The sequence below is a fragment of the Lygodium microphyllum genome, chromosome 3 (assembly GCF_053477565.2).
Source record: "Lygodium microphyllum isolate KBCC chromosome 3, Lygodium_microphyllum_v1.1.10, whole genome shotgun sequence".
Classification (NCBI taxonomy): domain Eukaryota; kingdom Viridiplantae; phylum Streptophyta; class Polypodiopsida; order Schizaeales; family Lygodiaceae; genus Lygodium; species Lygodium microphyllum.
The window spans coordinates 133,325,182-133,339,198 of NC_141137.1; the positions used below are offsets into that span (position 1 = coordinate 133,325,182).

General features: G+C 41.9%; 1 protein-coding gene across 1 annotated transcript; it reads left to right on the plus strand.

Moving 5' to 3' along the window:
- The first annotated feature begins 1,171 nt into the window (after positions 1-1,171).
- Positions 1,172-13,455, plus strand: LOC148038922 (Plastid-lipid associated protein PAP / fibrillin family protein). Its single transcript, XM_087674805.1, has 4 exons — positions 1,172-1,684; positions 11,628-11,740; positions 11,838-11,903; positions 12,676-13,455. The coding sequence occupies exons 1-4, from the start codon at positions 1,244-1,246 to the stop codon at positions 12,773-12,775; spliced, it is 720 nt and encodes a 239-aa protein (XP_087530931.1). The 5' UTR covers positions 1,172-1,243; the 3' UTR covers positions 12,776-13,455.
- The last annotated feature ends 562 nt before the right edge of the window (positions 13,456-14,017 follow it).

Genomic DNA, 14,017 nt, shown 5'->3' on the forward strand with positions numbered 1-14,017 from the left:
GGCTCCACTTTCACTACCACTATTTGTTGCGAGTAAATATGATGTAGAGGAAACTTTGGTCACGGTTAGCAATGTGTTGAGTGTCACAGTCAGCTAACTTGTTTAATGCAACAAGGATCCACATCAATGTGCTGGTTACTATTAAGTTGTGAAAACAAAGGTAATGCACCAACATATTGGCTTGCCATAGCATGCAAGCACCCACAAATGACTTGTAGAAGAATAACTTGAACTTACCAACCTCCCTTTGCAACATTGGAATTAAAGAATGGGCCATAACAGTCCTCATTGGTACATCAAAGAGGTGGTGTTTCAATGGTCTTAGCCTGAATCACATTCTCCACATAATTGCAAAGGGTATAGAATTCGTTTCTTGCACCATGGGCAATGTCTAATATTGGAAGACATAATTTGTTTCTTACACCACAAGCAAAGTCTAACATTGGATTAACTTCTTCCCATTGAAAGGTCTTCCAATGGCCTATAAAGGCATCTAGAAATTTGGAACCACATTAACACCCTTAGCATAAGAACATCTAACATTTTTCCATCCCTACATATACACACATAAAAAAGAATAATTATGTGAATAAGGGAGCTTACAAAGAGAGAGAACACACACACAAAGAGATTAAAACGATCATTATGAAAAAGAAAAGGGGAGGGAAACACACTATTGTACACATCCATATAAACATGTAGTATGTGAGAGAGAGAGAGAGAGAGAGAGAGAGAGAGAGAGAGAGAGAGAGAGAGAGAGAGAATGCATCACACATTAAATAAGCAAAGCAATCATTATGAAACAAAAGGGAGAAAGCACACAATTGGACTTACATAATAAAATCAATATATAAATTTAAAATCCTAAATTAATATGACATGTAAAAAGTTTACATAAGAAGATAATTCTAGTTGAACAAACATGTAGAAGAGAGAATTGTAAGTTTGTTTATCATATACGTACATGTGAGAGAGAGTGAGAGGGAGAGGGAGAGGGAGGGAGGGGTATGCATGGTTTCTTTTCTCTTGTAACAAAGGGATAGTACAATTGCTTCTTCTTGCTCACAAAATGTGAAACGAGCAGGGCGAAACCTTGTGAGCTTCACAATGATATCAACCACACGCGAAGTACGTTAACGAGCTCCCTCTAACAAAAGAGTAATAAGGGCCTTTAAGCTAGGCTATATCTAGCCTAGCTAAGCGGATAAAAAGGCGTGTAAGCCGAAGGGGGGGACGGAGGGAGATGGAGCTAGCCCCGGGAACTGTAGTCTTGAGGAACAATGCAGTGCTACGATCAAGCTTACTATTAGCACCCGCAGGGCGCTTCAGGGGAAGGAGCGAGAAGAAACAATGCTTGCTTCGCCCCCCTTCCTCTCGTCCTCCTCCTCCATCATCATCCCGGAGCGTGGCGTCTGCATCGGGGGAAGCCTCGCTTGCCCGCGACGACCTCCTCCTGCTCATCTCAGACCAGCAGAGAGGCCTCGCCACCCAGCGCGACCCCGCCGCGCGCTCTCGAATCATCCGGGCCATCGACGCCCTTGCTACCCTTGGCGCTGACAGCGTTACCACCAGTCACGAATCCCTATCTGCCACTTGGCGAATGCTCTGGACTACCGAGAAGGAGCAGCTGTTCATCATCGAAAAGGCTCACTTGTTTGGTACTGAGGCCCGCGACATCCTCCAGGTACTATCCACTTATTGCCTTCTGTCATGAATGCTCTCCTAAGGCATAGAATGAACGTGCACACAGAGTGTGACTCTAGAACATTGCCACACACAGTCACAATTTTGATACATTGCGACAGGCAAGCGTTTTTCTGCAATGCTGAGGTTACTTGAACACGTGGTTCTCTGGCAACCATTCCTTGCGATATGCCCAATATTATGCTTTACCAAATACATATCAAGGACCTCATGCTCATGGTGCTTGATGACAGATCATAGAATCTAGCAAAGTCCTTGTCCTCTCCATATTTTGTTTTCATAGCAATCTAGCATATGATGATATGCTATGGACACCCTCCTCATGCACAATTTAAAAGTGAAATGCAAAATCAAAAGGTGGTCCATTGTATATGCTTTTCGGGCAACTTAGATTGAGCAAGAAAATATTGTAGAGTTTGGTGATCTATTTTTACAATGAAAAGCAGCCCCAAGTAGGTAGTGTTTCCAAGTGGAAAGAGCATGAATTGCAGCAAGCAACTCTTTCTCATAAAGTTGCAAATTTTTATTTGGACATAGTAAAGCTCTACTTTTAAAGGCTAGAACTCATTTTTCCTACACAAGAATCGTGTCAATGTTGTTTCCACATGCATCACATTGGAGAGTTGTTGTGGCTACTCTAAGGGTAGTGCTTGTTTTAAATAGATCATGGCTGTTCAAGTGGGGGGATGTTGGTATATCTTGGCTATTGTAATTATATTAATCATGGCTGTGCCTAGGCGAGACAAGATTGTCTTGGCCATCAAGAGGATTGTTTCTTGCAATTGCGAACAAGATTGATTGCTTGTAAGCACTACAAGCCATGTGGCGTACTATTGGTTGTATTGTAGAGTGTTGTCTTGCACTTTGGGATCATGTTTCAGAATTGTTGTGCAAAGATCAAGGTTTGTCTTTGCAGGATGGTGGTCATATGCTATTGGATTTAAAAAATCCCAATTTCTATCTTTTGTAGCTAATGTTCATGGAATTAGTTAGAAATATCACTAGGGGCTCAAAGTTTTTGGGCCAATTTGTTTTGGTGTCTAGGTGAAATTTTGCAACTATGCAAGAGCTTACTTGCTCCATTTGAAGTGTTGAATATGTAATAGTTAAAGTTTTTACTACCCTTTTATTTACTATAGGTTGGTTTAGCAACTTGGGACGGAAATGGACATGATCATGCGTAGGATATAGAGCTAGATACAAACTAGGCTTTGATGAGGGGGGAGGGACAATATTTTTTTGTATACATGTAAGACAGTGGTAAAAGTCATTTAGTCCTCTAGTTAGTAGTCACTATCGATTCTTCAATGACTTTTTCTACAACTGTTAGTCTCCATAATGTTGAGAAACCCTTCACCCCCGCAGTTTGTGTTTTTGTGTTTTTGCGTTTTGCTTTTAGGGTTTGCGTTTGGGATTTGCAGCCCCAAAAAGGGGCGCCACCCTAGACTAACTGTGTCTATTTATAGGCCACTCTCTTATTCATTCCTCATGGCTAATTCATTCAGTCCGTTACCTCTTCTCTCTAGTCTCTCCACTACCCTCACACCCCTTGAAGAGGTCATTGCGGTTCGTGGTTCGTGGCTGTCTTCATCATCTTCCTTGTGCTACGATACCCTTGTTTCCTTGTATCACATTTACTACATGATTTAGATCTTTATCATTCCATTCATCAGAGTTTCTTCTCTCTTCTCTTCTTTTCTCCATGTTTGTCTAGTTCACTCCGTGTTTCTTCATACAAACCCTACTATCTCATTGGTACGTCATATTTTGACATGGTATCAGAGCTGGATCTGCTCAAACAACGGCAAAGGTCCTCCACTCCAGTGATGGCAAAGACCGGTGGTGGGTTCGGCATCCACTTCTCTTCTTCTTCTGCTGCATTAATATCTCGTTTTTGTAGGTTTTAGGTATTTTCAGCTTGTTGCCCACACCCCTTTTGCGGAGGATATCACAGTCTCAACTGTCCCTTGTTGTCATCTATAGTCTGGCACGTGTTTGTAGCCTTCCACCGGCAGTTTGTAGTTGTTTACAGTAGAGCAATTGTTGCTGATCACTCTCCATTCAAAAAAACAATCTCGTTTTTGCTGATTTCAGGTATTTTAGCTTGTTGCTCACACCTCGGATGTGAAGGACATCGTGGTCCAAGCTGGCCATTGCTGTCTACGACAGTTTGACACCTATATTCAGCCTATCACACACTATTCGGAGCTGATTATAGCATGTTGGCTGTTACTATTGGTTTTTTCCTGCGTTTTTAGTCTTTTTTTTCTTGTAGCTTACGTTTTTAGTCTTTTTCTTTCCTCATCTGCGTTTTTCTACTAGTTGCAATCTCTTATTGTTGGTCGCATTCTCCTCCCACTGATAGCTCGCTTCCAGCCCTTCCATTGCTCTCCCAACCCTGAAAGCGGACATTGCGATTCATGGTTCATGGCTAACCTCTTCCTTCTTCAGCAAGGCACATTGGTATCCACAGCTTCTTTACCAATAGATGACTAGACTATTGGGTGCTTCTATTGTAGCACGAATGGTCATTCCACTGAAGATTGCCGACTTCGACCTTTGCTCCCCATCCCGCCGGAGTATATGCATCTTCCACTAGAGACTCCTTTGTGCCACCTCTTCTTTCTGGGCCACAGAGATCGTTTTGCATCGGTTGTCAGAGTACTATGCTTAAGGCAATAAGACGCATCCGATGCATACTAAGTCCTTTCGAGCACATGGAGGATTGATTGGCGCTACGGCCTCCTGGAGATTTTCGCAATGCTAGCGGTATTCTTTTCCCACCTATTTTCGAGAACAGAGGCTACCACAATCCACGATTCTGTAGTTCGCTCCATCGAGAGATAGTGATTGTTTGATATCGTCTGCTCGTCGGTCCGATCCTTCGAGAGACTGGTTGCTCGACTCCTTCCTCTTTTTTGGCTTCTCGGTCTGCTCCATTAAGAAGTAGCGGCTGTTGTCCACTCATTGCTCAGTACGAGTCCCACCCTTCTCCACCCTTCTCCACCCTCGCCTACTTAGTTTTGAGAGGCCACCTCTTGGAGTTCTTCACCACCCCAGATATCTTCTTCGGCACGACCGGTGGCACTTTCTTCATCCTCAGACATTCCAGAGTTTGTGATCCATGAGTTTTTGAATTCCTTATCTATCTCAGAGGGGGATTCAAAGAGAGATGATCTTTCTTTGCTCTCCGAGGGGACATCTACATCTACTGCGACTTCAGAGGAGGGGGACTTCTGTTTCTCCGGTTTTAAAGGGGATCCCCATCTACCGCTCAATCCTTCGCACACCTTGGCAGAGGCCTTTTACCCTCTTCTTCTATCCTTGGATGGGATGGCTTCCTTCCACAGTCATCTCACCTATTGATATCCAGGATCTCGAGAATCTACTTAGATTGGGGCCTTGGAGGTTCAGCCGTGACTCGGTGAGGAGGCCTTCATATTTCTTCTTACATGGATGAACGGAGCTAGTGGCTTCTCTCCTAAGGTTGAGTTTTGGGCATAGAAACATGAAACGGGGAACGGGGACGGGAACGGCAAACCTAGGGAACGGGAACAACATTTAAAAAATCAAAATTCATGAATTTTTTTAAATATATTTCACTTATAATCCATGTGGACTCTGGAGTGTTAAAACTTAAAACCAAGGTATATAATCCACAAGGACAAATCATTTTAAGTTTTAACTTTAAGATATCATGCATTATTCTAAAACTACTCATTAGAAATTGAATTGCAACTTACAAGGCTCAAGAGGTAAGCTATTCAATTATAAATAATAAAATCCATAATACATATGCCAAAAATCATAAATGATAAAACAATGAACAATGAACTAAACTTTAAAGTCTAAGCTAAAAGAACATGTTTATGGTACCATTGCCAAGAAACTTAAAAGATTACAAATATAAAATTGAAGTCTAATCTTTGAAAGAACATGCTCATTGCTCCAAAAAAGACTACAAATATAAAGTCTAATCTTTAGACTGAAGCAAAATGCGGCATGCCAAAATAGCCCAAAGGGCAACTGCAAGACTGCAAGACTCAAGTACAAATATAATATCAGCATGGCACAACTGTCAACAGCCCAAGTGTCACAGTGTCATCAATGATCATAATATCATATATAATGTAAATGTGTCATGACTCATGTATCATGAGACTCGTGATAAGTAAGCTAAATCAAAGATCATGATCATGATCTGAGGCTGCTCTAGCCACTTCTGAAGTGCCAGCCTCATCATCATGTGTACCATGAATTGCTGTATCTCCCTCAACATTAGCATGTGTCTCCTCTTCTTGTTGCATCTCCCACTTTGTGAATGGATCAGGCTTTGTTGTCATACTGCTACATAACATCCTCAAATTAGCACTAACGAATACTAGATCGTTTGCTCTCTCCACACCAAGACGGTTCCTCTTCTTTGAAGCAATGTGAGCGTAGGTACTCCACAATTGCCCCAAACAAGAGGAGCTAACTGACTGACTCAAAATACGGATGGCTAGTTGCTGCAACTTAAGACCATTCGAACCATAGTCCTCCCACCACAAAGCTGCCCTAATCTTACAGCGATCCTCCTGCGCATCCCCACAACCAAAAGAACCCTGAAAGGTCCTATAACATGAAAGCTGATCTTTGATCTTTCGTCTAGTGCCATGATCAGACACTAGACGAGACAATATAAGTCTCCATGCATCCATAACCTTAGTGTCATTCTCCTGACCCTTGCTCTGGAACTTAGGATCCACAACAAATGCAGCTGCATGCATGGGTGAGCTAAAGAAGTTTCACCTCGTCACAATTAAATGGTGTATTTTCTCATACGCCTCATCATTTGGTGCCAACTCCTGCAACTTTTCATTCAGCCTGTCCATAGCCTTATATACCTTGCCAATGCAAGGTTGCATAGCATCCATAACTCTCAATAAATGTACAATGGGTGATACCATAGCATCTATCCGCTTTACATCATCCCAAAAAGTGGAGTTATTTGCTTTCTCCAAGTATAAGATACTTGTAGGAGTATCTGCCAATGTTGATGAGATAAACTCATCACTAAGAAATAACTGCCTCAAGGCACCACTGCATTCTCTTAACCTGCCTAGCATCAAGAAGTTAAAGGCAAATTTGGTATCAGAGTATTTTAAAAGTGTCTTCTTCGACCGCAAAGAGAAGTGATGGAGAAGAAACTAGTGATTCAAAACAAAGCTAACCATTTGAGCTCCTTGCTCTATGACAGGTGCAATCCATGACAGGTTACCAATATCCTTTAGTAGGTTGTTCAAGCAATGAGCCATACAATATGAAACTGTGATATGCGGATAATATCCTTGAATAATAGCACCTGCTGTCCTATTTGCAGGCTCTCCATCTGCAACAAATCCCACAACATGCTCTGGGTCAATAAGCTCAACACTTGTAACCCACTTTGCTGCAAGTACATCTGGTGACTTTCCTGTTCCCGATGCATCATGTGAATATATGAAATACATTTCTCCACGAGAATAAGCAACCATACCATAAATGGATCGCTTGCGTGTATCACTCCAACCATCAGTAATCAAGGAAACTTCATTTTTAGCCCACATGCTCTTTCTAGTCACTGCTGCTTACTCAACAAGGCGCTTTTCCTTGTCGAGCAAAGTGGTGCGTAAGGTCTCTGATGATGGAGGTACATACGAAGGGCCATACTCACCAATCTTCTTGCACATCAATTTAAAATACTCTGACTTGGCTGCATGAAATTGAATGTGGTCATGATAAAAAAAGCGTGCCACTGATGTATCCACCTCTTCCTTCTTCTTGGGATCCCAACTAGCATCAAGTGTGCTTTGTCTATGTGCAACATATGGCGTTGTTGATGCCATGGCCGATGCAATGCCTGCAGTAGGTGTGGAGGTAGCACTTCCTGATACTGACACTGCTCTAGATACATCTGATGGGGATGGTGTCACAAAAGTTGCAGGGTCAACTGCAACACATCGTGGTCTAGATGCAAGATAAGCTTGTTGACCTACTACACGGTCACGAAGCTCCCTTTATTTCTCCAAGGTCAGATTTGGACAAAACTGCATCTCTGAATTTGGCTCATGTAGGAGATGAGCTCGGACCTGATTATGCATAAATATTAAAATGGAACAAGTGGCAATTGGTAGTCCATATTCTAATATTTAAGTAACTTTGAAAAGTTAAAATCAATAAAAATTTGAAATACAAATGCTTGGCTCAATGGATTACCTTGTTTGCTCCACTAGTTCGCTTGTATGGGCAAAGCTTGCAAGTCCATGGTCGAGATCTTCCACCACTCAAAGGGCGGTCAGCATTTACTTCTTCCCACCATGACCAATCATGAGACCTTCTTCCTCGACCACCAATCTGATGAGCGGGGTGGGAAGATGAAGCCATTTATGATTTCAGGTTGAAAATTGAAGGTTCAAGAGTCGAGAGAAGGAAAAATTGAAGGCTGAAAATTGAAGGCTCGAGAGAAGGGAGAAGGCTCAAGAGTCAAGACTCACTCAAGAGTCGAGAGAGAAGGGAAAGGGAGAAAAGGGAGAAGAAAAAGAAAAGAGAACTTGGAACTTGGAAAAGAACTTAGAAGGAAGACTCAAGAGAAGAGGAGAAGAAGGAAGAGAAGGAAGAAGGTTCAAGGAAGAAGGAAGAAGAGAAGGGAGAACTGAAGAGAAGGTAGAAGGAAGAGAAGAAAGAGAAAGAAGAGAAAGAAGAAGGAAGAGAAGGAAGAGGTTGGAGGTGGGAGGAGAAAGAAGACAAAGAAGAAGGAAGAGAGGGAAGAGAAGGAAGAGAAGAAAGAAGAAGAAGGAAGAGAATGAAGGTGGCTGGGGGCAGGATGCAGGCGGGAGCAGGACGCAGGCCAGGACAGGAGTCTGGGCGGGAGTAGAACGCGAATTGCGCGCAGGCAGGAGTAGGCGAACTGGGCCCAAGCGGAAGCAAAATGCGGGCGACTGGGCGCAGGTAAGTTTTGCCTGCCACGTGGCGTTCCTTGTTCCGTTTCAGACAGGGAACGCGTTCCTTGTTGTGTTCCGTGTCTGAAACGGGACATGGAAAGTTCCATCATTTGGAAATGCGGTCCATGACGGATACATTCCGGGGACGGCGATTCCACGTGCCAGGGGGCCGTTCCGGCCGTTTCCTGTCACTATGGTTTTGGGTTCTCCAGTTCACTCTGTCTACTGTTCTTTACTGTAGGTTACCTTTCAGGTGGAAATCTTGGATCTTAGGGATCTTCTACATCTTCTTTCTCCTCTTCTTCTTGCCTTGGTCACTTGGTTAGCATGGAGCCAACTCTCGAGATTGAGTATGGGCATATCCTTATGGTTCTTAGCACCACACAAAGTCCAATATTTCTCCTTTGCATTTCATGTTTTCATCATCTTTGTACTAGGGTGCTTGGGCAAGTAAACAATTTTCCCACGAGAGACATTGTCCAAGTGGCACCTACTACATGAACATTCTTTAGCATGTAGCATTCCATCTCCACCTCACTCTTCTCTTCTTTTCCTTTTTGGGCCTGAGGGGGGGTGTTGAGAAACCCTTTACCCTTCACTCGTAGTTTGTATTTTTGCGTTTCTACGTTTTGCATTTAGGGTTTGCGTTTAGGGTTTGCAGCCCCAAAAAGGGGTGCCACCCTAGATTGATTGCGCCTATTTACAGGCCACTCTCTCATTCATTCCTCATGGTTGATTCATTCATTCTGTCACCTCTTCTCTCTAGCCTCTCCACTACTCTCACACCCCTTGAGGAGGTCATTGCAGTTCGTGGTTTGTGGCTATCTTCATCATCTTCCTTGTGCTACGGCACCCTTGTTCCCTTGTATCACATTCACTCCATGATTTAGATCATCGTTCCATTCATCAGAGTTTCTTCTCTCTTCTCTTCTCTTCTCCATGTTTGCGGAGTTCATTCCGTGTTCCTCCCCTCAAACCCTATTGTCTCGTTGGTACGTTATCTTTTGACACATAATCGATCGAATTTATGTCTAGCAAAGAAAAAAACTAGACTAAAAAATCCTAATAATTGACGAGCTATTTCTAGACAGATTCTCACAAGTCTCTCTATTTATTTTTTAACAAAATCCTACACAAACCATTTTTATCACCTCCAAGTTCCCATGCCTATAATACTTGCATGATTTGGCCTTGCTTTTTTATGCTTCCCTATAGATTGGTTACTTTTTTTTGCATGATGCATTCCTCTTTGCGTCTTCAATGCGAGCTTTTGATTTCAAACAAGTTGAATGTAAAGGTTCTATTCATTTGTGCACTTCCACTGTGAAGCTTAGATGGCGATTTTGACAAATGATAGATGCAAAGCTTTAGGCTAGCTGGAAGAACTCTGTTTGTATAAGAGATGGATCAGTAATGGCTTTGGATGGATCTCCCTTTTAAAGCTAGCCTAGGAAGGTGCTCAGGTTGGCGTGGCCGGACCTCCCATCTTATGAACCTTCCCTAATTGACGGAGGAATATTCTCTTTATCGTTAGGTTGGAGGTGTTACCCTTGAACTCTTGTTGAGGGGTGAGCGGCCCCCTTGAGACCCCCAACAAGGGTTGCTTCCATACCCAAGGACCCCAAGGTAGGGGGCCCTTGATAACTCCCACATCTCGTAACTGATGCAATGTGCCTTGAGTTACTACCAACTTAACTACTTTATCTAACCCAAAGAATAGACCCACGAAGGCCACCTTTTTGTCATCTAGTTACATAGAGCTCATTTGACATAAAATTTAGGACCCAACCAATGTTGTGGTTCACACATGGCTTCTCCTCATAATGGGGTCCTTACAACTATGGTCACCATGTATCACTTGTGGCACCTTATGATGGTGGGGCATTGAGCATATCTAACACAACAAAGTTGCTCCAGCCTCATCTAATGCAGTTTGTGTTTGTGATTTCACTGCTAAGAAGTCCACATTGGTTTCATGTGTGGTCTTGGCTACAATGAGAAGGCTTGGTTGTTATGAAAGTAGTGTGGGTCCACTTGAGAATCGTGGTGCTTCCTACGTTTGTGATTTGTATCGAGGTTTTCCTTGGTCAGCACAATCATGCAAAGTACAAGGACTTGGTCAAGAGAACTGTTATAGGCTTTATAGCAGGCATTTATTTGCACAATTGGGGTTAAATGTTCTTGTTGACCACACTGAACTCCTAGAAGAGGACGGTAATATGCTTGCGACAGCTGGTGGTTTTAATAGTTCAAAGCTTGTATAAAAGTTGGTTCAACTGGGAGAATGTGATAGTCCAACAGCAAATCTATTAATACATTCAACTATGCTCCTTGTTTGAAAATGTGTGTTGCTGTAGATCTTGTGAGTACAGACATAATGGTTCTAGCTATGCTTTTTCTTTTCATCCAGCCATCAACCTGCACCATGGCTTCCTGTCTCTATTCATAGATGTATAGGAGGGAAAATTTAGCAAAATAGGCAGTTGCACTAGCCGAAGTGAAGATATAAGAGGGTGCTTCAAATTTGGGCAACCTTGATTGGAACTGGTGGAATGGTGTCCTATATCTGTCTACATTGCTTCCAAATTGGGTGTCAAACAGACAGCTTGTTACCCTGACGTGTTTTAAATGCAGGGTTGGCCAAAAGTGGTTTTGAAAGATGATGACTTTTTTGTAACTAGCACATTGGTGCTAGAAGAATGACCATTTATGTGTTCCATTCCTGCCCAACATATACTTCTGTTTATAAAGCTACAAAGTTACTGATTTGTTTTCAGTCTCCAGATCCTACCTTATTTTGTGGTGCAAGGAACTTATGATGAATTATTTCTTTGTCTGGAAGCATGTTGAAAACATAGCTAGCCTAATTGTTGTTAGTTTTTGTTCTTTTAGCCATATTTCTTTCTTTTCGTTTATGGTGGGTTTGGATATTAAACTCAGTTTCACTTTGAAAGTAGGCAGGTCATTGATGTTAGAGGAGGAAGGCTGAATAATGTGATCACATTTCCTCCTAATGGAGCGTTTGTCGTAAACTCAACAATTGAGGTGGTTTCTCCTCAAAGAGTGAATTTCAGGTCTGTAATACATATTTCGTAAGATTTTGTTAAAGGGAGTCTTTAAGTACATGTTCATTATGTGGAAACTTAGGATCTTTTTTGGTTGTGTGGTTAGGTTCATAAGTGCTTCATTGCGTGGATCTGGTTGGAGTATTCCTGTCCCACCCTTTGGTCAAGGATGGTGAGTATACATGTAAAGAGAGTGTACATGTCTGTAAGCCCTAATTTTTATATAATTAATCTGATTTAGTTTTGTATTTGAACTTGCTTTTGGTCGCTACATGTAGTCTTGCTCTTGTTTGTTGAAGCCTATTGCTAATTGCAGTGAATGCCTAAACCCTAGATCTATATGCATATGGTTCACCTTGTCTTAAGACCAGTTCCCATCATGCTTTTTAGGTGAACCATTAGCATATAGGTCTAAACTGCTAATTGTTTAGGCGTGATGGGAACTGGTCTTAAGACAAGGTGAACCATATGCATATAGACCTAGGGTTCCAATCACTATCTCTGCAAAATAATCAAGCTGTCAAGGTAATCCCGGTACGACTTCACAAATATATCGATCACCAGTTACACTGAGCTGCTGTCAAACAGAATCGCAACTGGTTGGCCTTGGATACTGCCGACTGTTAAACACAATCTTCCAGGCCTAATGTCATCGCCACTACAACACATTGTTGAACAGTAATAGCTGAGCTCTTGGAAGTAGTCCTGTATCTGGTGCCGAAGGCGAAGCAGTTTCAAAAAGAACTTGTGAGACATCTTGTTGGCCTCATGTTCTTTGGGCAGTCCTCTTGATTTAACCTCTGCACAATAATTATGCTCGTTTCTCTTCCACTTTGTTGTGTTTTCTTCGAAGTTTTCATTGGATCTCTTTGTGATAATCGTCTAGTTATACAGAACACTTCACTATGGAAATGAGTAATATTCGTCTTTCCTTCGCTAAACAGGTTTGAATCTGTATATTTGGACGAAAAAATACGGGTTGCCAAGGATATCCGTGGAGACTATCTTGTGGTTGACAGGGCACCATACGAATGGGAAGGATAGATATCTAGTTTTTGTAAGCAAGATGACATGGGTTATGCCTATAACTATTCAAGAATCCCTTGTACAATGTTATATTACCTGCTACAACGAAAGAGAGAGAGAGAGAGAGAGAGAGAGAGAGAGCTTGAGCTTTGCTTTGATGCTGAGTTCCTTTAGAAAGACCCCTGGTCTGAGTCATTTCAACTGGAGGGTTGTTTGAAGTACTAATGTGTGATGGGGGGCTGAAGGCCTGGTCTGAGCCATTTTGACTGGTATGAAGACCTCCTGGTTAACTGGAGATGGGGGCTGAAGTGTTAGAAGGATGAAACGAGGGATCACTGTTAATACATAAAGCAGTGATATCGTTTACCCTTTCCGGCATTGGGTATTGCTTGGACTTCTGAGAGCGGTTGATGGAAATTTGTGACTAGTGAGAATGTTGGAAGAGAGAAATCGCCATTGGCTGTCGCCTTTTGTGTGTAACCAGTCACACGCAAGCAACGCCGCTTCTTTGATACCCCTATCAAAAAGTTAGAAGTGCGTCTATTACTTGGTCCTTTACCATTTGCATGTCTTATATACTTTCGATCCTCACAGCCCTTACTAACATAAAGTTTTAGTAAGGCCAAGGTTTCTAAGCAATCACCAAAGAGAAAGGGGAGGAAAACTAGAAGCTAACTGAAGTACGTAGCTTGAAACTCTTCTTTTGAACAAAAAACAAAAGGCTACCAAAAGATAGCGTTTCAGGCTTTAATTCCATTCCTTTGCTTTAGATGGTTTATCTGAAACATTATTTAGCTATGGATGCTAGGGTTCACAACCTTCACATACAACCTTAAGCTCAATTTTTTACTTGGCCCTATAATTTTATGAGATCCTTAATTAGATGCATATAGGCTACATAAAAATTGTATCCTTTTAGCTCACCATCAACCTAGATACATAAGTTGGATTATTTTCATATCCATTGTGCTTTCAATCATATTTGTTTCGATAGTCACACATGAATTTGTGTTACTAGCATTGAAAATAGGACATTCGTAAGTGTACTTTAGTGTAACCTAGTGTTAGCAATACGTTTCCCCTTTAGCTAGCCAAATGTCATTATTTAATTAAAAGGTATTTTGTGCAAGCACATATAAATTGATATTAAAATCATTGCATACTTGACGACTCAATGGTTGTCTTGTTACATGTTCTAAGGTCTTTTGCGTTGTCACGCTGAGGATATATCAACACTTTATAAACACATGTTATGTTTCA